Below are 25,931 nucleotides of genomic sequence, written 5' to 3'. Positions count from 1 at the left end.
AAATGTGGGTACTTCATTTCTATTTTTAAATGTCACTTTAAGCTGTATAGAAGTGTCTTGAAAAATATCTAGTCAAATATTATTTACTGTCATCATGGCAAAGATCAAATAAATCAGTTATTAGAGATGAGTTCTTAAAACTATTATGTTAGATATGTGTTGAAAAAAATCTTCTCTCCGTTAAACAGAAATTAGGGGAAAAAATAAACAGGGGGGCTAATAATTCTGACTTCAACTGTATATATATGTGCCTATTAATATTATTTTTTAATTAGGGATGTTCGATAAACAGTTTTTGACTAGGGTAATTCATCATTGACAATCATTCTATTATCAATCAGCTCATAACCAAACCCCTATAAATAGTCAAACACTTCATACTTCTGTTTTCTCTTGACTTCAGCATCCTTCAACCACTCCAACTCCACACTTTTAAACCTGATACCTACTTAAATCTGCAGGGGGAGCATTCTGCTCAGACCCTATTATATCCTGATAAGGGGAATAACATGATTTATGGTGTCTTCACAAACTCAGAGCCCTCTTCCAGGACAGCACACCTGCATATTCAGTCAAATATCTGTTAGTGTGAACTCGTGAAGAACTTTTTTGTTTTGCTTTGGGTTGGTTTCTATTTATGATGTCATCTGCTAATATTGTTTTATTGAATCAATCAAGAATATCATTATAAAGACAGTACAATGAGCTGTGACTTTCCTCTTTCAGAGTAATGGTGTCACAGTTACAAGACTGCGATAGTCATTTTGTCTGAAAATTTCATCAAAGACTAATTTATATATATCAAAGAGTAGCATAACTGAAGTTTTCTGTTAACATAATAACAGTCAAATTCAAATTCTTTCAATAAATGCACTGCAGAAGTCATGCATTTGCACATGCCATGCATTTGTAAGTGCAAACATGTATAGACAAGCAAGACCTGTGAGGTTTCGCATATTCATTAAACCACACCTTTTCTCAGGTTAGTTTCACTTGTCTTGAACTTTATAGTGGAAACAACTGTCACTGAGCTGAGGTATTCGTCTTTATTTCTCTAGTGCTTTTACACTGTGGATTGTGTCAAAGCTGCTTAACATAGAAGTTCTAGTAAATTGAAATTACCTCAGTCCAGATTGGTGGATCAGCATCTGTTTCTTTATGAGGAAAAGCAGTAAAAATGAAGTTTGTCTTCAGTGTGCTTGCAGTGTTGTTGTGTTTTCTCAACAATGGTAAGAGCTTAATGATTACTTTTTTCTAAATGAACATGATTTTTGTGCTTCCAAAGCAAACCACTGTCTTAAAAATCATTGGGTGACGGAATTTGGTTTAAAGCTAAACCGTAACAAATGTACATTAAAAAAGTTACGAGAACTTATGATTTTACGTTACTTTAACTTAATTGTAAAAAGTTAATCCGGTTTGTTATTGGGCAAAACTTTTATAACACAAGCCGAAACTTGATTAACTTTCTAAATGCAGTTTGTGCAGTTTTTACACGGACAGACTGCGACAAGCATCAGCTTGCTCTGGTGGTGCAAACTGCGTTTGGGGGTATAAAACAAATTGCTGGCATACTCTATTACTCCAGTGAACAGTGTGTTTTATTTACAGTGCTGGCAGGTGAAAACCTAATATATACAAGTGTACAAAAACAAAAATCCAAAGTGCCAAAGAAACGACCAAACAGGAAATAAAGATCAAATATATATATATATATATATATATATATATATATATATATATATATATATATATATATATATATATATATATATATATATATATATATATATATATACACACACACAACAGTTCTGTCTGGTTCTCAAATCTGATCGGCTGATAGCCGTGCGATATTCTGCAGTATCACAACTCCTACAGCCTCCTTACCCTATGTGTATTACTCCGCCCACATACAGCAAGCAAAAAGCAGACACTACAGATCTAAAGTTTAAAAGATGCTTGCTCAACTGTTTAACTGTCAGCTTATGATTTGAATCCGGAAGAAAGTAGTTCCTCATAAAGGGTTTTTAAGACTCTTCATGTTTGATTTTGTTTTTATATACACAACTATGTCGTCAAACTGTTGTATAAACGCAATATCACACTCCTAGCAGTGCGATATGGCTGTATATCGGCACTGGTGGGGGGCACTAAGGCATTCGGCCTGCGGGCTCGTGCCAACGCACGCCTCCCACCAGTGCCGATATACAGCCATATTGCACTGCTAGGAGTGTGATATTACTCGTGTATATACAGTATACATATATATGTATATATATATATATATATATATATATATATATATATATATATATATATATATATATATATATATATATATATATATATATATATATATATATGTATATGTACAAGATTAAAACTCCTGATGTGTTCACATCCTACCCCTTTAGTGTACCTGGTCAAAATTAGTGTACCTCTTATATTTGCACAAAAATCATTTTTTACCATTCAACATTCTTTAGCTGTGAACGATGTCTCAAAGTGTTTAACATGAATTTTCAGTCCTTCAATTGTACTATATTAATGTATTAATATAGGGAGTAGTGACTGAGGGTATATACGGTGGGATGGACACAGAACTAGCACTAGTTATACTTTGGCTAGATTCAGAAATTCAGATTCTGCTGAATTTATTATTCAGAAATTCAGAAAGAAAGAAAGAAAGAAAGAAGGAAAGAAAGAAAGAAAGAAAGAAAGAAAGAAAGAAAGAAAGAAAGAAAGAAAGGAAAAAAGAAAGAAAGAAAGAAAATAAGAAAGAAAGAAAGAAAGAAAGAAAGAAAGAAAGAAAGAGAGGAAAAAAGAAAGAAAGAAAAAAGAAAGAAAGAAAGAAAGAGAGGAAAAAAGAAAGAAAGAAAGAAAGAAAGAGAGGAAAAAAGAAAGAAAGAAAATAAGAAATAAAGAAAGAAAGAAAGAAAGAAAGAAAATAAGAAAAAAAGAGAAAAAGAAAGAGGAAAAAAGAAAGAAAGAAAGAAAGAAAATAAGAAAGAAAATAGGAAAGAAAGAAAAAAGAAAGAGAGGAAAAAAGAAAGAGAGAAAGAAAGAAAGAAAGAAAGAAAGAAAGAAAGAAAGAAAGAAAGAAAGAACACACACAGATGGGTTCACATTACAGACATGCAACCTTAATTTTCCAGTTTTCCGCCACGTTGCGTAAATAGCAAATCTATTTGCATCACTTTGTGGACTTATGGGTGTTTTGTTCTAGAAAAGAAGTGTGTTAAGGCGCATTGTTGGCATGTTGCTATTTTGAGGAACTAAAATAGACTGCTCAATAGACCAGCAGGTCTAAAGTCCAGTGCAGCGCACGTTAGTTGTCCGCCTCGCTTACACATTGCTTAAAACATGCAGGATGTACAACAATACGCAAATATCATAGATCTTACAGTCTATGGTGTTAATGAGTGATGTTCAACAGCGTTTGTTTGCTACGGGCGTTGAATTGGCATGGACGGAGGAGACATATCCACACCAATATCCACCAATTACTGAAATGTCTCTACCAAAACTGTAATCAACTTCAAAATAATAAAATAATGTTCCGTTCACCCTTAGTTACCCACACGTACAAAAAGTCAAGTTCACTACTAGTTCACCATGATACTATTAACCAAGGCTGTGCAATTAATTGAAATTGGGTTATGATTTTGGCCTACATGATTATGAGAAACTATAATCGGGATAAAAACAGTTAAATTGCATCACACACCTCTAAATTTCTCTACATCCATACCTCCTCAAAGCCTGGCTGCAGTAAAATCATGTAAATTGACTTTTGCAGCATGCGACGTGATTGTTATTTGTATTATTAAGTGTTTATTTTATGTTATTAAGTACTTTATTCATATTTTTAAAAGCACGAATTTGGGCTGTTCAATGCATCTCTGAGGATGTATGTTCCCAACAATGTCCAGAGTAAATCTACAGTACGCCCTTGTGTTTCACTATGGAATTGTTTAAGTACTTTCAGTCTCTATGATACATTATTGTGTATTTTTCTTTGGCTTATATTGATTGTCTTCTTCAGATATGACTGGTGTTTATGCAGATGCTGTCTTGGTGTCAGTGACGGTTGGAGATTCAGTCACTCTACACACTGCTGGTGTTAAAAATCTACAGCCTGCAGACGTTAAATGGTATTTTAACGACATCCGCATCGCTCAACTTGATGGAGATCTCCGTTTTAACTGTACTGATATTCAGTGTAATGACCGCACTGAGATATTCATAGACAGACTGAGGCTAGACCGTAAGACTGGAGCTCTGACCATCGTGAACATCACAAACACACACTCTGGGGTTTATCAACTGGTGGTTATTGGGGGTGGGGGAACCATCTTTAACGTTACTGTCCATGGTGAGTTATTCATGAATGTTTAAAGAATTTTTATTTTCTTTATCTGCACTCTTAAGAACGGTTACATTAATGGACCACTTCATTTAAAGGGTCACGAAACACCAAAACACATTTTTTTGAGCTGTTGACAGTCGTATATGTGTCCCACACTGCTTAAAAACACTGTTAGGACACCTATATTTCACTAAAAAGTGTTTTTAAAAAGTTGGTAGTTTTTGCGTTATATCAAGCAAATTCGTACTTCTGGTTTGAAACGAATTTTTGAAGCTGCGTCACGGTCATGACATAATAGCGTTGGACGTGACTACTAATACTAATAGCGTCTGGACGTCTGTGCCAGAGTGAGTCTTATTACGTCTTACAGTGTGATGCATTAATGCATGAATAAGGCTTGGTTCAAACCAATCAGCGCGCTCTATTGTGCAACTTCATTAATATTCATTACTGTCACAGTGTTTAGACGACAGAGACGCCACGTTGTGTTGGCAAAACAAGCGTGAAGTGTTGCTTTTATAGTTTGCTGCAGTTTCATTTTCTCTCTGTGAGAGCTCAGACTCTCGTGTGTATTAACAGTGTACGCGACGCTCGACAACAATAACTTATGTGTCTAAGGAGGATTATTGTTTACCTGAGAGCTGTTCTCATCTGCAAACGCTGAGATCCGGATTCGCTTGTAGTCTCCTCTAAATAAAGACGCGGCTCTAGTTGCTGGTGATTGTCCTGTCTCTACAGATTTGGTAAGTGAGCGACCAACGCTCTTTGTTTATTCAGTTTGTTTGTATCGAACTAAGTTAACCATTGCACTGAGTGTAAACATGTTAGCACCACAACCAAACTTTAACCTCGTGTAGGGTTTTCACCGCATTAAGTGACCGGAATAACACACGCGGCTTTCTGACGCTACCTGCCGTGTGCATCCAAGTTTCCAGGAAATGCGGAGGTTTTTTTTCTCTCGTTCGCCATGCAAAATCAAACATTGCACGAAAAATACACGCTTAGAGCAGTTCCTCGAATCAAATATCTCGTTTGTCGCGAGGGACATGAATGAATTCCCTGAATGAAAGAGCCAAACTGCAGTTAAAGTCCGCCATTTAATAATTTTGGCAAATAATTCGACTACAGATGTCCATGTAGGTTTAACACCATCACTTTCTCCTGTTTGTGTATTTTGACTCTAAAACTCGCGCTTGCCCAAATAGACACTCCCACACCATCCCACTTTTCTTCCTCCGACACTCCCCGCTAAACAGAGCTGGACACGCCCACTTTTCTGACTTTTTCCAAAGTAGAGGTGTGAAAACACCCTGCTGAAACGAGGGGGTTTCATGGCCCTTTAAACAATAATAAAGGTGTAATTTTGTTATTAAAATGTAATCTAAACTTCGAAAAATAAATGAATATTTTAAGACACCTTTAGAATCTCTACTATTAAGAGGGTGTGCATTGATTCATGTGCAGTAAATAGATTTTATTCACCAGAGATAATCTCATGATCTGTTGATTTAATTTTTTAGATGATCCTGCTACTCATTATAATAAAGTAAAGAAAAACCAGGGAGAGTCTGTCACTTTTAATCCTGGCGTAAGAAGAGACCAGATTGTTGAGCTGAAGTGTTTGCTTAATAACACTCTCATCGCTGAAATCTCTGTAAATCAGAGTCAGATCTGCGCTGATGTTCAGTGTAAAGAGAGATTCACGGACCGACTGAAACTGGACAATGAATCTGCATCTCTGACCATCACGAAAACCAGCATCAAAGACTCTGGAAATTATAAATTAGTGATTTTAATCAGCAGCGACAGACGCTTCAGCATCACCAGAGAGAAGAGATTCAGTCTTACTGTCACTTGTGAGTATTTTATTCTTTTCCTTAAACGTTCAACAGTTCATTATACTTTAACCTAAAAATAAATGTTGAGTTGGAGATAAAATCTCCAATGTGCCTTACAAATTTATGCAAGAAATGCTCATGGATGCATTTGGGACACATCATCAGTAATGTATCCTGGGATCATTGGGTGTTTCGGGTCTCTCAACATCACACACTGTCACCCAGCCGGGGTTGATCAAGTCCTGACTTGTGTCCCAGCAGCAGTCCACGGATCCACCCACTTAATCCACATCCACCTTGTGGCCTTCTCGGCGGCTTCGCTTGCGGATCGGATGGCCATTGCGTTTGTCCCTAAGCAACTGTTTTGTGAAGCCGAAGGGATTAGTGATGAAGGCCGCTCACTTCCTGGCTCTCTCTCGCCCCTGTCTCAGATATGCCACTCTGCCCTGTGTAGGATGATCAGCTTCTTTCTCAAAATGTTTTTCAACTCCGCTAATAGTTGCTTCTCCTCATCAGTAGCTTTCTTATACAGTTTCTTGAGGAAGAGAAGCTCCTGACGCAGATGATGTATCTGGGTAGCTCTATGGGTCGTAGTGTAGGAAGTAATGGTACACAGCAAATTTCTGGAGTTGAAAAATTAGGAGTTAGGCAAAAAAGTGTGAAAGAGTTAATTTTTTTGAGTTTATTTTTAAACTTTAACACAATTTTGTGTTATGGATTACCCCTTGCTGTATTGTATTCTGGAGTTCATTCTCTGGTGTTCAGAAACGTGCTTTAACTCCTTACTGGAGTTAAATTTTTTGATAAAGTCCGCCATTACACAACTCTGCCGAGCAGCACATGAGAACTGGAGTTATGTTCTTCGTTGTGAGGTAGGTAAAAGTGCATTGTTATACAATTCTAAAAGCTTTTTCTAAATGTATATATAAAAGTGTGTTTTGCTGTAGCTGTTTCATTTTGTACTGTGAGGCTAGTGACTGCATGTGGCTAACTTAGCATAGCATGTTAGCTTTTCCAATGTGGCTGTTTTGTGCAGTTTTTTAAAAAATGTTGTGGATGTGAACAAGCTATAGAGCTTTATGTCTGTAAGATTTAATATGTGTAATATTGCTCATGAAATGTTTTGGATTGTATCATGATTTAGTCGTGACCGTGAGAGTATGCTGTTTTCAGCTATATTTACATTACATTTTCAATCACACTAACATAAGTTGTTAAATAACATTTATCTTTTTTATTTCAGGCCACGATGCTGATAAAAGTGCAATTTGTAGGCAAGAAAAAATATATTAAACTGGAAGAAGATTGTTTCTTGGATTTTTTCAGTGCGGGTGAGTTTTAGCGTAACAGAGTATTTTTTTTTTTTATTATAATAATAATAATAATAATAATAATAATAATAATAACAGTCATTTTGAAATTTATTTGATAAATTATACATTGTTGTTATGTTGTAGTCCAGCACAAGTTTGTGATACCAGAGGATACAGCATCGAAAGTCACAGATGACCATGGCATAGAGGTGGATGAGGATGTATTTCAAGAACTTGCAACAACCAAAGAAACATGTCATCCACACTAATGATGGTAGGTTATTTAAGAACATTTTTATAGATTTTGAAAGTTGGTCTCATGACTCAGAGTGAAAGTGTGCATTTCAGAACCATTTGCTGACACGTGTTGTTGTTGTTTTTTCATCAGATTTGACTGTCCTGCAGCAAGGGGCTGTTGAAGTGCCCTCCTCCCCAAGTCTGACAGATACATTGTCTTTGTCAAGCAGTTTGAGCAGCAGTGATTCTGGATCTCAAATTATTCAACCTTTAATGGGCAGTGTCCAAAAAATGTAATTTTTTTTTAAACTTCCATATACATAGATATTATACCGTAAACATTACAAAATAACGTTACAAAATGAATGCATTTTAAAGTAAAAAAATAGTATAAACACAGTTATTAGATTAAGTTTTTTTTGTTAAAAAAATATTAATTTTGGTTATCTTTCTAAATACTTTTTTTTTTCTTCGTTTCAGAAAATCGAGCAAATTCTAACTTCAAAGCCAGCAGAGTTGACTGTGATTAAGGAGTATGACAAGATATTTTTTTGCTGCTTCTGATTCCTGTGAAGTTAATTTTATATAATGTAATGTGTTGATTGTCTCATGCAATTTTACTAAGCCATTGGTTTTAGTTGGCACTAGCTGCTAACATATATTAATTGTAAATGTTTTGCTGTTAGATTTAATGCTTTGATGACAATTAATTTCAAAGTGTGTACATCGATGGAAATTCTAAATCTAATGTGTGGATTTGCATGAATAAAAGCAGTAAGTAAAGAGTATTGCATCAGTTCAGTCATTTTCATATATATATATATATATATATATATATATATATATATATATTGTTTGAAGTACACTTTAACTCTAAAAAGTGTTACATTTTAACATTGGTAAGGAGTTTATATTATACCCAAATGTAAAAGTACTCTCTGTAGGATTACAATTTTAACTCCAGAAAGTGTTATAATCTAACTCAAAAAAATGTGTTAAAATTCAACTCCAAAAGCAGAGTGATTTTAACTCTGAATGGGAGTACATTTGATGGTCACGCATGTACACTCAGATTGAGTTGATTTTGACTCCCAGGGAGTTTATTCCAAAGACCAGAATTTGCTGTGTAGTCATCGTTTTGAGTCGGCTATCTGCATCTCCTTTGGCTATGGCTTGAATGTCCATGATAGATGTGGTGGAGAAAACTTGCTCTGCATGCTTGTATTTGAATCCTGAAAAATCGCTTTAAGGACTGTCACAGTCAATCTGAATGCTTATTTTCGATAAACTGTATTATCACCAGACACAAATTATCAAGTATCATATAAATTGGCAATGAAACGCATTCTAAAACATTTTTGTTTTTGTTAAATGTTGAACACTTTTTTTTATGTTTTTATGTTTTTTTCCATTTTGAAAAATAAATGAATCTTTTATGAACACAGTGTAAATGAAAATACAACAAATAAAATATAAATAAGCAAAAATACACTGAACATGCACTTTTTCCATTTTGAAAAATGTAATAGTTCTTAAAGGACATGAACATACAGCTAATAATTATAATAATTGCTGTATTTTCAGGTCATTTAACAATTATCACATTTCATAACACAAATGAAAATATATTCATAATATTAATGACTGGTATTTAACTTTGAGGTTTAGACTTTGTTGATCATGCTCTTGTTTCAGGCAAGGTTTGTACTTTCTTTAAATAGCATCTATTGCTAAGAAAGTATGTTAATTGCATGAAAAAATCACATACATTTCTAGGGATGTAACGGTATCAGAATTTCACTGTACGATAATACCTCGGTATGAATGGCACGGTACAGTATTTATTGAATCATTTACAGGAAAAACAAAACTAATGAAAAGACCTGAAAAAAGTGGCAAAAGTGTTTATTTACCTTAGCACTGAACATATCAATGACATACAAATTAGCCATCTATCTGTAAGTTTTGAAACAGGAACTTCAATTTTTCAATTTTAATAACAAAAAACTATTAAAACATGTAAAAAATAATAAATGAAGTTTCAATTTAGTATTGTTGAAAGCTCATCACATTCAACACTTAATCACTCACTCACTCACTTAGATAGAGATGTTTTTTTTAGGGAAAATTATCATATAACTATAATCTGGTAAAAGCTGGGATCTCTGGGCATGTCTCCTGCAACAGAAAAAAAAAACCCTCTCATTTGGGACTGAGGTTTCTGGGACAGAGAGATATGATTTAGCCAAGGTTGACAGCAGTGGGTAACGCTGTGCATTGTCGTTCCACCACTTGAGAGGACAAGCCGTGAGTGAGATAGAGGACTCTTTGCGGTACAAGTCATTAGCCCCTTTCACATATACAGACCTTTCCGGAAAATTGCTGGCAATTTTCTGGAAAGGTTGTATGTGTGAACAGGCCCTTTTTGAAAATACCGGTAAATTCGTTCTGGCTATTTTCCGGAAAGGGAAGTTGTAACATTACCGGCAATTTGCCGGAATGCTGCGTTGTGTGAATGCAGAAGGAAGATTGCCGTAATAAGCGCGTGCACGTCTAGAACGTGCTGACGTGAGACGTCTGCTTTAGCCAATCACAACAGTCAGACGCATTCACGTCCACGCGGTTTGTGAGAATAAAAGCCTTTGAATATTTTTCCAGACACATTTAGCTGCTAGAAGTTAGTCAGATCACGTTTATATGTTCTTCTTAATGCCAACTGTGTAAATAATCATCGATGAGATGCTTATGATAAGCCGTTGTTTGTTTACCTTCAAGCTTTGCGTGTGCCTGTGAAACAGCCTGTGAGCGCCTGCACACGCACATATTATGAACATCTCGACATGCGAAAGTGATCCTGCGAAAGTTGTTCACAATATTGATCATCCACAGAGTTTGTAATTTAGTCAAATGTTTACAAACACAAGCGCAGCCGTTTAAAGCTCATTTGTGGTGAATGATGTCAGAATTTACCGGTATTTTGGAATGGATGTGTGAATGCTCTTTTCCGGAAAATTTCCATAACGTCCTCACCTGTGTGAACAGCGCTTTTTTGAATATACCGGTAAAGTCGTTCCGGAAATTTTCCAGATATTTACCGGTATCACAGTGTGAAAGGGGCTTATGTCTGCATTAATCTAACAAGTGTGCTGTGTTCTACAGTCCCCATGACTGTTATTAGTCGTATTCCCCGACTTATATTTTACCACAGTCTGGCAATGCCTACATAATGTTTTTTTCTTTGTCTGTCACCTTTTCTCCTTTTTCGTATTGTGATGGCCACACCTAGGCTGATGGAAATTGTAGTTCCCGCTACCTCCCGTTCGCTTCATTCGCCTAAGCAAACTTTTCTTAGAAATATAGTTTTATTGAGACATGCGCCTACGGTAATATTGAAAAAAAAAATGACTATTACGGTGTTTACAATATTGTTACACCCCTTTTTATTTCTATTCATCTATTTATTTATTATCCATGGGATACCATAAAAATGTATAGCTTATTATTCAATAATCTACTACATTGACTACTAATCTACTACTCTAATCTACTACATTGATCATGTCTTTTCATTGTCCTGGTGCTGAGAGTTGACTGAACTAACTAAATTTAACTGATCTGAATCCAGAAACTACACTGTAAAAAAAAAAAAAAATCCAGATTTTCACAACAAATTACTGTAATTTTTCACAGTATAGTATCACTTCACAGTATTTAACTATAAAAATTCAAAGTAATCTTTTATATTCATATGCGAAATTAAGGCATTAGTATGATTACAGCCAATTACCGGCTATATCTTTTGCAAGCTAGTTATAAGAATTCAAACACTTTTATTTTAAATCAACATAGAAATTAATACAAGCTTCTGATGACCAAAGCAGAAAAGTGTGAACGTGAATCAGAGCTGTTGTTAAATACAGAATTTAAGATCCATCACTCTCTGATAATAATCCCTGTTTCTTTTCAGCTCTTTCGCCTTCACAGCTGTCTGGAGGTGCAATAGCAGGAATAGTTGTTATGCTGTTGTTGCTGCTGTGATTTATCGTCTTCACCACAAATGATGGAGCAGCAGCACAGATTGTGAGTATTACACGCAGCTGATTTAACAAGATGTGGAGTATTCTGATCAAAATTAAACTCTAATTAGTATAAAAACGTTTACCTTGAGGTGAAAATTCTGCCATAATTTACTCACCTTTAACTTGCTCTATACAATAAACAGTTTTGTAAACAAATAAAAGAGGGAAGCAGAAATCCAAGACCTCTTTATCAAGTTTAACCATTTCTTTTACATTTTGTGAAGTTTCCCAACAGAAAGGCGGTGATGCTGGTGATCGTAGTAGCATTCTTTTGAGCGAGAGGAGAGATTCTTAAATAAGACTCAGGCTGCCAATAAAACAATGCAGCAACACATACTGAAAGAGAGACTGGAGAGGATACGCTATTAGAGAATTGTGAAGAAAGTGTGCTAAATAAGAATAGCTTTGGGTTGGAGGAGGTGTTGAAAAGGATCAGTGGAGGATCAGCTCTGCTGGAGTGAGAAGGTGAATGAGCTTCATCTTGTTGACAGGACAATTCCTCAACACAGACACCTGTGGCCTTTAATACACACTTTAATATTCCCTATAGGTGATTTAGACGAATTTGATTATGATTAAGTTGATTTTGCTTAGGTTGGCACCAGTTTGTCTCAGTATAAAGTTTGCTGGAACAATTTAAATTACATAAACATGTAATAATTTTGTGTGTGTGTGTGTTAAAATGTTTTTTGTGTGTACTTTACACTTGATTTCCATAAAAAATGTATTCTTTACAGTACAGTTTACTTCTAGCAGTGTTTAAATGTTTTTACCTTGTAGTCTGTTGGCTTATTAAGCTTGCTCCAAACACGACTTTAACCTTTGCTGTTGTCTGTCAGTATTCAGTTTTATAATTACTTTTTTTGATTAAACTCTACAGTTTAATTAAATGACGTTAATTGTCAGTTTTACTTTGTTTATAATATGTTATGGTATTGAATTATTTATCTAAAAATAAGCTTGTAAAATAACAGGAAATTAACATAGTCATTTGCACATAAGGGATATACATATATCTTATCTTCTAAAAATGTTATCAACGTGCATTTATTAAGCTCAATACAATATGAATATAGTAATGGATATACTCCCTTATTCAAGGCTTTCCTATCAACTGTATTCCAAAAAAAAAAAGATCTTTAGAATTACAGTGAGGTTTTATTAATTTGCTGAACTGTGATGACATCTACTGGTCACACTCATGAACTGCACATAAACTGTTGGTTTCACTTTCGGTTTTGCAACTGCCTGTTAGTTTATTGATACCTATTTAGATATTTATATATTTATATACATGTATGTATGTATGTATATATATATATATATATATATATATATATATATATATATATATATATAAATATTATTTTATATATATATATATATATATATATATATATATATATATATATATATATATATATATATATATATATATATATTATTTATTTTATTTATTTTTTTACAAAGTTTTTTACTTTTTGTACTGCTTAGGGCGGGGCGATTTGGCCTAAGACCAAAATCTTGATAAATTGAACATTTTAATAAACAATTATTTTATTTATGTTGTTTTTTTGGACCTGATAGTTCACTCGCAGGTATTGTACAGTAAATATGCTCATATTACAAGTGAGAGATTTCTGAATGAAGGGTGCTTGATTTTAAAATAACTGAGGAAAACACACAATGACTATCGATGTTTATTTATTAAACATCAACATTGACCAACTAAAAATAAAACACACATTGCCTAAAAACAAAGTCACTTTTTTTTTGTTTAGAAAAAAGTAAAAATAAATAACTTTTATTAAAAAAAATAAAACATAAGCAGTATCTCTTCTAAATAAAATAAGTCTTTATCCTGTAAATAGTATTTTAAGCAGTGCATTTCTGGCATCTTCTGTAAACAAATATTTTAATGTGAATGATCATTTTAATGTAATGGAAAATATGCCATCTCAAGGCATCTCTGGAACAGCTTTTAATCATCGTCCAAAGTAAGGCTCAAGAATGGATCCATCATTCAACTTGACCAGAGAGATCAGATGTGGCTGCAAAGTGTGGAAAACAGAGCAGGGTCATGACTCCATGGTAGAGAAAGTAATTGAAAAAAATGGACCTGGAAAATTTTGATCGATTGTAGGTTCTGAATGTCGATTTTGATTATTCACTCAGCCCTGATACTGCTCCAGTGACAGCTTGTATATCTTTCTTTTCCGAGAGCTGTTGCAGACCTTCAACAGAGTTTATCCATAATTTCCCCACAGTTAAAACAACATAAGCTCAAACACTGGAAGTGTAAGTTACTCACACAAAAAAGTGGTTGAATTTTGACTGATTAGAGTTTTCGCACAGTTTAATAGGTTTTTATTATTAAAAATGAGCAAACAAAGCCTTTCTGTCACAAAAGAGTTGATAGCTGTAACAAAGTTTCTTTTTGTGTGGGAAGAAGAAGACAGGGTCGGCGTTGAGGTAAGTAACAGATTTTATTTAGAATTTATAAATGTAAAAGACAGCTCACATTGTGTGGTCGTCGCTCAGCTCTCTCTCCCAACTGTTCCTCCCGTTCTCCTTAAGACGGGTGTCTCTCCGGCCCAATCACTAGAATAAACAGGTGTTGCTTATTATTTCTGATTGGCCTGCTGATTAGCCGCCGAGCTCTGAGCATGCTCTCCCCCTTTATTGGGTGTTCGACCATGCTTACCTCTCCACAATAGCCTTATCTAAATTTTGACAATTTAACAATTTCTGTTTTGCCTTTGATAGCAGTTGTGCTTTTGTTATAGTTAATTTCTCCCCAAAATGGAGAAACATATCTATCAGATATCAGCATGTTAGGCAACCATATGTATTACAACCATAAATTAAACATGGCATATATTCACATAGCATGATTTTAAAACAAAGAGGGGTAAACAAAGCTTATCAGCAAAACCACAGCAGTCATTATGCATGTTTTAGTTTTTGATATCTTCATATTTCATGGTAATATTATTACTGGGTTTGATCTTTGATTGTGAACTATGAGCACTGATGAGTTCATCATTGAGTTGTACAGTATGTAGAGCAGAAGTCAAACGGTTACACGTGAGTTGGAATGGAAAAAGCAACCACACGCTTTTTACACAGACACGCATTCATAAACCGACCAAGCAGACATTGAACTTTCACAAGCTCGTGCAGAAGCTGTTGGTCCAGCACATTAAACCACATGGCAGTACACAGACATAAACAGACAAACTGAGAAATGAGCATTCTCACACTTTTGGTGAGTATATTGCACATACGTCTCGCACTTTTGCACATTTCACATGAGCTACACTTAAGGCTTTAGACTAAAATTACAATGAGTATTATGAGTTAGGCAATTTGTTAAAAGTCAGTGTTAAACAGACAGTAATTACTTTTTTAAAGGGATAGTTCACTTAAAACTAAAAATTTAGTCATCATTTAATCACCCTTCACTTGTTCCAAACCTAGTTTGAGTTTCTTTTGTTTGTTAAGCTTAAAATATATTTTGAAAAAAACTGAAAACCTGTAAATCAATCTATAGTTACAAGTTTACAGCTTTTTTCAAAATATATTAACTTGTGTTTAACAGAGTTAAGACATTTTGTAAAGGTTTTGAACCACTTCAATCACGGTATCTTGTTTCCATTCCATATATGTTTTCAGACTAAAAAAAGAAAACTGCATTTTTTTGGGGGTTTTGTTGGCTCAAAAAAATGAAGAAAAAAAAGGTTTCGGCTCGATTTTTTTAATTTTTTTTTTTTGGTTTAGGGTAAGAAAATGGATAAACAACTTTAAAATTCATTAAACATGTATGCGGTGCTGAAACACCCTTTTTCCTCTGATTGGCCAACCAAATCTGAGCTTGTGAAATCACACTCAAAATAAGAGCCCTCTGTGAATCAGCACCCAGGCTTTTTATTATTATTATTTAGTTATCAGGCTTACATTCATTGCAAATGCATAAATGAAATAAAAAAAAGTAAATTAGCAGTATTATTAAACATTTGCCATTAAAATAAGGTCATAGTTTGCTGTTGAACGTTTTGCTGCTGTGCACCTGATGCTGAGCAGAGCATTTCCGAGCAACATCTGGTTTGCATGATTGTTTCAGAGCTACTGTAGGCCTAAATAATAATAATAATAATAATAATAACAATAATAATAATAATAAGTAATATTGTTTACTCAGTGTTTTTAATGTTTAGTTTTTTTTTTAAAGTAGTTTGCAGGACCAGAATATAACAAAGGCTATAACAAAGGGTACCATTTGTTTTTATTTTCATTTCAAGCTCAGATTTACCAATCAGAGGAAAAAGAGCGTTTCAGCACTGCATACATGTGTATGATGAATTTTAAAGTTGTTTATTTATTTTGAAAGCGGATATGGGATGGACGGTAGATAGCCTGATTCACTTGGATAAGTAAATAAATTTGTTTGTGTAAACTATCCCTTTAATCACATTTTAAAACCAAAACTCAGACTCCCAATCTGAGGTTGTTGACAGAGGCTCTTCATGAAATTCATCACACAGGCCGGTCTCATAATCAGAAAAAGATTAAAGTTTATTTTCAGGTCATGACTTGGCCATACAGCACCTGATGATTCTCTTTACTTTTCTGTAAAAAAAAAAAAACACATAATTAAACAGATTTGTTAATTTAAAATTCATCCTGATCAGCTTTAGATACATTATAAAGGGGAGATTGATATTGTAGAATTAATATATTTAAATGTTATTTTAGTTGTTGGTGCTCCATGACTCTCATGTTGATATTTTGACAAAAAAAAAACAGCTTTTATTTCTGAGAAAGGGTTTTACAAAATAACCAAAGTACTTTGATATTTTAAACAAAGATATTTTATATAAAGATATTTTGTGAAAAACACTGATCAACATTACAGAAATGGCAATGACTGTAGCGTGAAGCAATATAATGAGCATTTCTGAAGGTTACAGCAGTCAAAAATGAGTAAGAACTGAGCAAGAGGACTGTACATCAGAAAATACTTCAGGACATCGCTAGATTTCTATGGTCTTTTTAAAAGTTTGGTTTCTTAACTTTACGTTGGTTTGCATATTTTTTCAATCGGGTTTAGATCAGAACTCTGGGCTGCCATTTCATTATTTCAGTGCTTTTAGTTTTCAGGAAACTGCATTTTGCTGTGTTTAGCGTTTAATGTCTTGCAGGAAAATAGTTCAAAATAAAATATCACAAATCACTTTTTTATAACGCCATCCCATAACTGCTATTAGAAGCTTTGGTTGCTATAGAAACTGGTCAAAAGCACATTGGCTGATCCAACCTTAAAAATAAGCTGTTTGAACATAGTAAACAACACTTGAGAGATGGTTGTATTCTAATATCATTTGTGCTTTTAAAAGTGAAATTTAATTGCAAGCTTCATAATACACTATTAGGAGAAATGAAAAGAGATTGAAATTGTTTTAAAGATGGCTGCCAAAGGACTGCACATGTGCAAATACCCAGACTTGTAGTTTTTACAAAGTGCATGCAAGCAACATCAAATGCACAAACGCAGTGCACTTTACACAGACTAAACCCACATTTGTGGTGTTAGAGGCTAATGGTATATACAGTAGTTATAGTCTCACTTGCACAAACACAGATTTAGTATCTCTTCAAATGTATAAAAACTGTGAAATGCAAAGAATGTTAATTGTTGTGTTGAATTTTTTACGCTTCGTACTCATGCAGTGCAGAAAGATTTGTTTGAGCTGCACCTTGACTGTATACACGTAAATTTGGTCGACTCACTCAATTTTTTGTGTAAATAAAAAGCTTTCATTTCTCATTGAAGTTTTAAAGTTTAATGTTATATATACAGGCTCATAGCCAGCCTGGTGGAAGGGATAGTTCTTTTTTTCTCAAAAAGTGGACCTTTTTGCAGTTATACGCTTCAGTTTCTATTTAACAATGAGATTTAAATACAGCATTTTAGTGACATTTTTTTTGCTGGATTAGCTAGTCAGACGTCATCATAACCACACTTTTTGAAAAAGTTTTTTCCTAAAAAACTGCAATAATTTTTTTTTTAAACAAGACTATAGCCCCTTTCACACAGTGATACCGGTAAATATCCGGAAAATTTCTGGAAAGACTTTACCGGTATATTGAAAAAAGCGCTGTTCACACAGGCGAGGACGATACGGAAATTTTCCGGAAAAGAGCGTTCACACATCCATTCCAAAATACCGGTAAATTCTGACATCATTCACCACAAATGAGCTTTAAACGGCTGCGCTTGTATTTGTAAACATTTGGCTAAATTACAAACTCTGTGGATGATCAATATTGTGAACAACTTTCTCAGGATCACTTTCACAGCTGGCGCTCACAGGCTGTTTCACAGGCACACGAACGTAAACAAACAACGGCTTATCATAAGCATCTCATCGATGATTATTTACACAGTTGGCATTAAGAAGAACATATAAACGTGATCTGACTAACTTCTAGCAGCTAAATGTGTCTGGAAAAATATTCAAAGGCTTTTCTACTCACAAACCGCGCGGACGTAAATGCGTCTGACTGTTGTGATTGGCTAAAGCAGACGTCTCACGTCAGCACGTTCTAGACGTGCACGCGCTTAATACGGGAATCTTCCTTCTGCGTTCACACAGCGCAGCATTCCGGCAAATTGCCGGTAATGTTACAACTTCTCTTTCCGGAAAATAGCCAGAATGAATTTACCGGTATTTTCAAAAAGGACCTGTTCACACATACAACCTTTCCGGAAAATTGCCGGCAATTTTCCGTAAAGGTCAGTATGTGTGAAAGGGGCTTATGTTTAAATACAAATTTACATCATATATCATTAGGAAAAAATAGGAATCTGTAAAAGTTTTAAAGTAAAAAAAAAACTGTAGTCTACTGTCATTTATTAGACAAAAAACAAACTGGCCAGAACATTCAACTGTCCAATGTCACGATTTGGCCATTTCAATAAAAAATAACAATCAAAACATAATAATAATAATAATAATAAGAAGAAGAATTATAAGATTATAATAATTATAATAATAATAGTACAATAATAATTATTTTTGAATAAAGATTTTTTTCTAACCTCTTTGGTAAAAAAAAAAAAGTACATAAAAAAGTTCCTGGATATCAACAATAGCCAAAATATATTCCAATTATATGCTTCTGGTGCTTCACACCTTATTATTGCTCATTTTTATTTCAGAAAATATGTCCAAGATTTAGAATAAAAGTTCCCTGTAAAATCTTTTCTCTGTTTAAAAACATATATATATATATATATATATATATATATATATATATATATATATATATATATATATATAGTTAATATATGTGACCAAAAAAATACCAAAACAAAGATTTAAATAACATTGTAATTTTAAATCCTAAATCAAACACAAAGTGCTTCGGGGGTTATTAGTGTATTGATGCTCTTTGGATAAGGAATTCATAAAGATAAACAACCAAAATCATAAGTCTAAGGCACTCAAAAAGTAAGCTAAGTAAATAAAACTATTAAAAAGCCTTTATGAAGAAGGCTATTATTTTAAATTACAGCACTATGCGGTTTGGCCAAATTTGCCACACCAGAAGATTGTCACACTGATGAAGGCAAGTTTGCCAAAATGCGTAGGTGCAGTGCAAAACTAGTGCTGTATTTTAAAATAATAGCCATGCTAATAAAGGCTTTTTAACTTTTATTTTTTTTCGAGGTTCTTTCACTTATAATTTTGCTTGTTTAACGTTGTAGTTTTCTTTTATGCCAAAAATGATTAAGATATAAGGTGAAGATCATGTTCTGTGAAGATATTTTGTACATTTTCTACCATAAAATATATAAAAATCATCTTTTGATCAGTGATATGCATTAAGGTAAATTTGGACTTTAAACAGGGATTTTTCTCTTTTTATTTATAAATGTTACATTTATATGTTTTTTGAATACTCAGATTTTCAAATAGTCAAATATTTTCATATCATAACAAACCATACATGAAATAAAGTTTATTTATTCATTAAATATGAGATGATTTAAGTCTAAAATTACCAAGAAAAATAACCTATGTGACTTGTTTTGTAGTCCAGGATTACATATAGACAAAAACACAAGTGCTGATCCACTTACACACTGACAATAGTCATAAATGAATAATAAAGCGTCTTACTGATTTATGGACACGTCTTTTGATGAACATCGTCTCAGCATAAGTGATCTCCTCTAATTGATTCTCAACTGTTTGAATAAAAAAAATGCATTGCAACATTTACAGTTAATGCTGTCAAAAAGAAAGAATTCATTTAAAATGTCATTGCCTAGTTTTACATTCACATTTAACTTTAGCCCAAACAACTCCTAACAGAGTATTGTCACTCTAATTACTGAATTTTCTTAAAGTCTATAACTTCAATGTTTGTATATATTTAATCTGTTTTAAAAATGTTTTAGTCTGTTACAGCTTTACATGAGATTTCTTCACATTTTTCAGAAAGATTTTTTTTCAGTATTGAATTAATGCAGCTCTACATTTCTGTTTTCTTTCCAAATGAGAAGTTTACACATGTTTATTCTGAATTAGGGCTGCACAATATTCCATTTCAACCTTGATATCACATTGTGTGCAGGGATTATGATGTTGAGTCGCAATTTTTGAGTCGGGATTATAGTTAAGCCATTAATTATTATTAATTTAGTTATTTTAAAGTTAATTAGGTTATTAATTATATTACACTAATCTTATAATTTATGTATAGTATGTTCAAAAACATGACTGACGTGCAGAGATGCTATAAGTCTTGTTTTATTTCATTTGTGCAAAGTGCAAAAAAGGTGCTCAGTGCATGTTAGAAATCAACAAAATTGTGTTAAACTCAAAAAATTGTTGAAAATTGCAAAGTTTAACCACAGAGATACCAAATTCCACAGTTGGTTCCACACGGTCGATTTGTGTTGGGACAACATGAAGGAAATAGGTTTACTTACTTTTATATATATATATTAACAAATTTAAGTAGATTGAACAAAAAACAATCAAACTTAGCAAACAACAAACTTAATTTTTTTGGGTGAAGATTATATATATATACAGTTGAAGTCAGAATTATTAGCCCTCTTTGATTTTGCATTTTCACAGTATGTCTAATTAAAAAAAAAAATTTCTAAGAAAGTCTTGTTTGTTTTATTTCGGCTAGAATAAAAGCAGCTTTTAGTTTTTAAAAAGCATTTTAAGGTCAAAATGATTAGCCCCTTTAAGCTATATTTTTTTCGATAGTCTACAGAACAAACCATCGTTATACAATAACTTGCCTAATTACGCTAACCTGCCTAGTTAAACTAAACAACATAGTTACACCTTTAAATGCCACTTTAAGCTGTATATTGAAAAATATCTAGTCAAATATTATTTACTGTCATCATGGAAAAGATAAAATAAATCAGTTATTAGAGATGAGTTATTAAAACTATTAAGTTTAGAGATGTGTTGAAAAAATGTTCTCCCCGTTAAACAGAAATTGGGGGAAAAAATAAACGGGGGCTCATAATTCAGGGGGGCTAATAATTCTGACTTCAACTGTAGATATATATATGTGTTATTTTCATTTGATTATTCAAACTTTAGTACTACTTATTTTACTTATATTTTTGCCCTACTGTATTTATCAATGGTTTTGATTTCTTTATTTATTGTTATATTTATGGTATTTGATATCAATATACTGCCCTACAAATCAATGTAAAATTATGAATTCAATCCACATACAGCTTTTCAATTCTCCTGGTGAATTATACTCAATAATGCAATATATCAATCTCAGAAGAATAAAAAATAAAGCAATATCAGTTGTTTTTTTTCCAATATTGTGCAGCCCTATTCTGAATCTTGACAAAATCTACAGAAATTGTTATTATTATTATTATCATTATTATTATTATTATTTATAATTGTGGTTTAACTGCATCTTTCAATTGACTGGAATATTTAGATAATATTTTACAATATTTATTATGTTGTTTTTAAAAGCAGTAGGTGACACTTGCCTTCTTGGTCTGTTTTTCTGTGTTTCCTGCAGATGCAGAAGATCCCAACTGCAGAAATAATCAACAGAGATCCAGCAGCAGCAGCAGCAGAGATCAACACTATCTGAGATCCTGGAGGACCTGAAGGAGACCATTATTACTGTACGTGAAGTTCTGCTTAAAACTAATTTTTGAAATTGTAATACCTGGACATGTCTGACAGAGCTGAGTGATGTCCAGATGTGTAGTCTGGTTGCTGATGGTGTTGTTGATCAAACAGCTGTAGGTGTTTTTATCCTGATATTCCACCTCCAGAGGTAGAGAGAGACTGATGCTGAGATCAGACACACTGATGCTGGACAATACACTGTTTCCTTTGTACCAGGAGAGACTCACAGCGCTTACATTTACCACTGAACACAACACTGAACAATTATACTGCGATGAAGAACACTGAGAAGAGTTGAAGATGAGGACAGGAACAGGCAGACGAGCTGGAAACAAGAAAATAGAAAGACTTCTCAGTAAACCTGAACATAATTTTAATTTTTTGTATAAACAATATAAGGGGTTAATTTTAATGTGTTAAAAAAGTTTAAAAGAACTAAAGTATTTTTTTTTTACTTTCCATGGCATTTTTACTTAATTTTTAATACTACTTTACACAAAATTTGTAGTTTATTCTTAATTATTTTCTTTTCTTTCTTTCTTTTTTTTCTTTCTTTCTTTCTTTCATTTTTTTCGTTCTTTCTTTCTTCCCCTCTTTTTTTTAAACCTTAAACCAGTTTTATAGTTTTTTCTATTTACAAAATAAATTAATATTTGAATATAAATACTATATAGCATATATAGTGCTATAGTGCTAGGATATAGCACTTTGATATGTGACTTTGAACCGCAAAACCAGTCTTGTTGCATGCGTATATATTGTATTTTTATATGTGTATACATTTAGTAAGTTTCCTACTGTAAACTTACTTTGATTATTAATATGGATTGTGAAGCACTTCGTTAGACAAATTTAAAGACAATTTTTCTTAATATTTTGACATTTTTTGCATCCTCAAACTCAAAAAAATATTGTAACCATAACCGTGAATCACTGGAAAAGCGTATTTATTCAGCTTTTAGGTGTATGAATACAAATTGTGGCTAAAACTATGACTGGTTTTGTGGTTTTACAAGCGTTGCAAGTTGTGCACAGATAACTCTAGATTTCTTTGTGTTTGTGAATATAGGCCACTTATTTAAATCCTGCTGATGAAGCTTAACTTTAATACTGTGTTAAATATTCTTTTAATAAAACATGACATTTAGATCAGCACTGATCAATCACAAATGATGATCTCTACTCACCATAGACAGAAACACTGAAGTTTTTTGTTGTCAGTTTAACTCCAGTTATCTCTGCTTTATAATCCCCAGCATGTTTAAATCTGATGTTTATGATGGTCAGAGATCCAGTTTGATTGTCCAGCTTCAGTCTGTCTCTGAATCTCCCATTAAGAGCATCATCAATTGTGAAGAGATTTTGCTTCTTTATTTTAATTATAGCTATGAGAGAGTTATTCGCTCCAAATTTCCACTGTATGTCGTCTGTAGATATTTGAGTATCAGTGTTTAGAGTAACCGAATCTCCCTCCATCACTGACACAGACTCGCCAAACACACCTGGAAAACATTCAGATTATAAACAGTTTAAGACTTCAGTTTGAGGATTCTCTCTGTATAAAATAAAACATATTAAACTTACCAGCTAAACGCCACCAGCACAGACATAAAGCAAACATGCGAAACATTTTCTCCAGACGTTCAGTGAAAGATTGATGGATAAAAACTCTCCTCTGAAAACATGACTCCGCCCACAAGAGAGTTTGACCCTCCTATTGGCTGAAATAAATGCTCTATTTTTTTAGGAATGATATATGGTTACAAACTAATACTAGTTTACTTCTTTTTTTATCTTAAACCTGCTAATAATTTTTTATTTATAATTTAACACTTAAATGTTTTAAAACAGAAAGGCAACTTTTAGGTTGAAGCGGTGGTTGAAGTAGAAATATGCAATATTGTGTATATATTTTTATATTTAATTCTAAAGTGTGGCTCGTGTATTTAAAAACGTTTTCAAAACGTTGCTTTTATGTGTGGTGGAAAGTGTTAATAATGTCTGCTGTCTCTCATTGTGATTCTAGCAGCAGCCTAAGCATGAGTCAAACTGCAGCCTGCGGTGGGTTTTTTCAGAGATGTGGTCTGATGGCAGTTTTTTGTAGGTGAGAGTGGGAATTTAATACACATCTGTTTAGTTAGTAGGTGAAAATGTTGTTCCTTTCTATTTATGAACCTTACAGTTGATGCACTTCGAAAACAGCCCTACTATAAATAACACTAGATTGAGTTAAATATGAACACCAGGTCAAACTGGACTCTCCAGATTTAGTTGATTTATAGAATAATGCAGTGAAAACATTCAAACAATCTTGGACATTTTTGCATGTTTAGTGAGCTACGCCTTCCCAAACCATCAACAGTTAGCAAAGGGTGATATTTGTATAGTATAAACAGCCATGAACAAACTGGTTATAATAGAGAGGATGATACACTTGTACCCCAATTTAGAATTGAACAGTCTTAAAATAATCTGGTCAAAGTAATCACTGTGGACTTCCACAAACTGTAGAGAATGTGCAGAAATTAGTGAAATAAAAAGCTACAGATATAAGGGATATAAACTAATAATACAGTATTTAAAAATAACAAGAATTATACATAGAATTATACAAATGTAATTAAACAGCTATCGGAAAGGCTCATCTCTATTCCCTAATCCCTTTGGAGGGTGCCTCTGAAGTGATTTAGAGCATAGAGAGGAGGTCAATGCAAACTGAATTCCACATGTGACCCCAAACACCTTCCCTAAATAAAGGATCATGGCCTGCAGTATCCATCAAAAATACTTAATTTCAAAAGGCCCTTAAAAGTGAGCGGTTTTAGGCAATTTGGTTTAGAATGACACTTGAATATAGTGGCCATGGTTTTTTTTTCACTCCAAAGTGCCCTTTGGAGTTCAAAATGTCATGTTTGGAACCCACCGCAATTATCTCATGTCATTTTTGTCAGAAACTGTAGGGGGCAGTTTCAAAAAAACAGCATTCATTTTGCACAAGCTTTAATTTCAGATGTGTGTTTTACTTTCTCTGTCGTAGCTGTACTAAAGGGTTCTCAAAGTGGGGCATGGCAGGGAGGGCACAGGTCATCAGCAGAAAAAAAAGCAAAGAGCCAATAGAAATAAGATGTAGGGTAGTTTTGTCCACTCTCTGCCACTTCTCTGATGATGGTGGCCAGTATTGGCTTATTTATGTCTAAAAACAGTTGACGGGCACTACAAGAGCTTCATTTCAGTTTGAAGATAATGAATGAATACCATTCCAGATATATAGCAACCCCAAGTCACAAAAAGTTAGAACAATATGAAAAATGCAAATACAAAAATACAAAAATAAAGTGATGATTTTAAAATTTACATTGAGTTGTATTTCATTGTGGACAATACAACACACATTATTTAATGTGTTTCAGTGCTCCAGTTTTCCCCATAAGTCCAAGCATGCGGTATATGTGAATTGAGTAAACTAAATTGTCCGTAGTGTGTGTGTGTGTGTGTGTGTGTGTGTGTGTGTGTGTGTGTGTGTGTGTGTGTGTGTGTGTGTGTGTGTGTGTGTGAATAAGTGTGTAAAGATGTTTCCCAGTGTTGGGTTGCAGCTGGAAGGGCATCCACTGCATATAACATATGCTTGATAAGTTGTTGATTCATTCCGCTGTGGCGACATAAAATAATAAAGGGACTGAGCCGAAAAGAAAATGAATAAATGTATAAATGTAAGCTGTAATACTACTATACATTTATGTAGGAAGTTATATAGATGCAAAGATGGCTATTCAAACGACTATAAAGCATCAATTCTCTTCTCTCAACTGTAATGTAAGACATTACTTGAGATTTTATTAATTTGTTAAACTGTGAGGACATCTGCTGGTCATAGTCATAAATTGCAC

General features: G+C 33.6%; 2 protein-coding genes and 1 long non-coding RNA gene across 4 annotated transcripts; 2 read left to right on the top strand and 1 right to left on the bottom strand.

The window, feature by feature from the left end:
- The first annotated feature begins 985 nt into the window (after nucleotides 1–985).
- On the top strand, nucleotides 986–12,733 carry si:rp71-1i20.2. 2 transcript variants are annotated; one of them, XR_015521198.1, is made up of 6 exons: nucleotides 992–1,229; nucleotides 4,049–4,378; nucleotides 5,893–7,541; nucleotides 7,668–7,797; nucleotides 7,912–8,053; nucleotides 8,241–8,548. XR_015521198.1 is itself a non-coding variant. In NM_001013487.2 (5 exons), the coding sequence occupies exons 1-4, from the start codon at nucleotides 1,178–1,180 to the stop codon at nucleotides 11,796–11,798; spliced, it is 789 nt and encodes a 262-aa protein (NP_001013505.2). In that variant the 5' UTR covers nucleotides 986–1,177; the 3' UTR covers nucleotides 11,799–11,840; nucleotides 12,064–12,733. The 2 variants fall into 2 exon arrangements, 1 of the variants encoding a protein (NP_001013505.2); NM_001013487.2 differs by lacking the exons at nucleotides 7,668–7,797; nucleotides 7,912–8,053; nucleotides 8,241–8,548 and adding exons at nucleotides 11,728–11,840; nucleotides 12,064–12,733 and having other exon boundaries at nucleotides 986–1,229; nucleotides 5,893–6,228.
- A 1,779-nt stretch (nucleotides 12,734–14,512) lies between these two features.
- LOC141380153 (uncharacterized) lies at nucleotides 14,513–23,199 on the top strand. The gene is made up of 4 exons (XR_015521632.1): nucleotides 14,513–15,107; nucleotides 21,929–22,037; nucleotides 22,156–22,734; nucleotides 22,783–23,199. It is a non-coding gene; the product is annotated as an uncharacterized LOC141380153 (long non-coding RNA).
- LOC137489039 (SLAM family member 5-like) lies at nucleotides 16,067–25,747 on the bottom strand. The gene is made up of 5 exons (XM_087303824.1): nucleotides 23,232–25,747; nucleotides 22,082–22,369; nucleotides 21,897–22,016; nucleotides 20,026–20,093; nucleotides 16,067–16,468 (listed from the first exon to the last, which is right to left on the bottom strand). Exons 1-5 carry the CDS (start codon nucleotides 23,518–23,520, stop codon nucleotides 16,421–16,423), a joined length of 813 nt encoding a protein of 270 aa, XP_087159950.1. The 5' UTR covers nucleotides 23,521–25,747; the 3' UTR covers nucleotides 16,067–16,420.
- Between the last annotated feature and the right edge of the window lie 184 nt (nucleotides 25,748–25,931).

This window comes from Danio rerio, chromosome 22 (assembly GCF_052040795.2).
Source record: "Danio rerio strain M-AB ecotype USA chromosome 22, GRCz13ab, whole genome shotgun sequence".
In the NCBI taxonomy this organism is placed as follows: Eukaryota; Metazoa; Chordata; class Actinopteri; order Cypriniformes; family Danionidae; genus Danio; species Danio rerio.
This window is presented reverse-complemented; position numbering and strand designations above follow the sequence as displayed.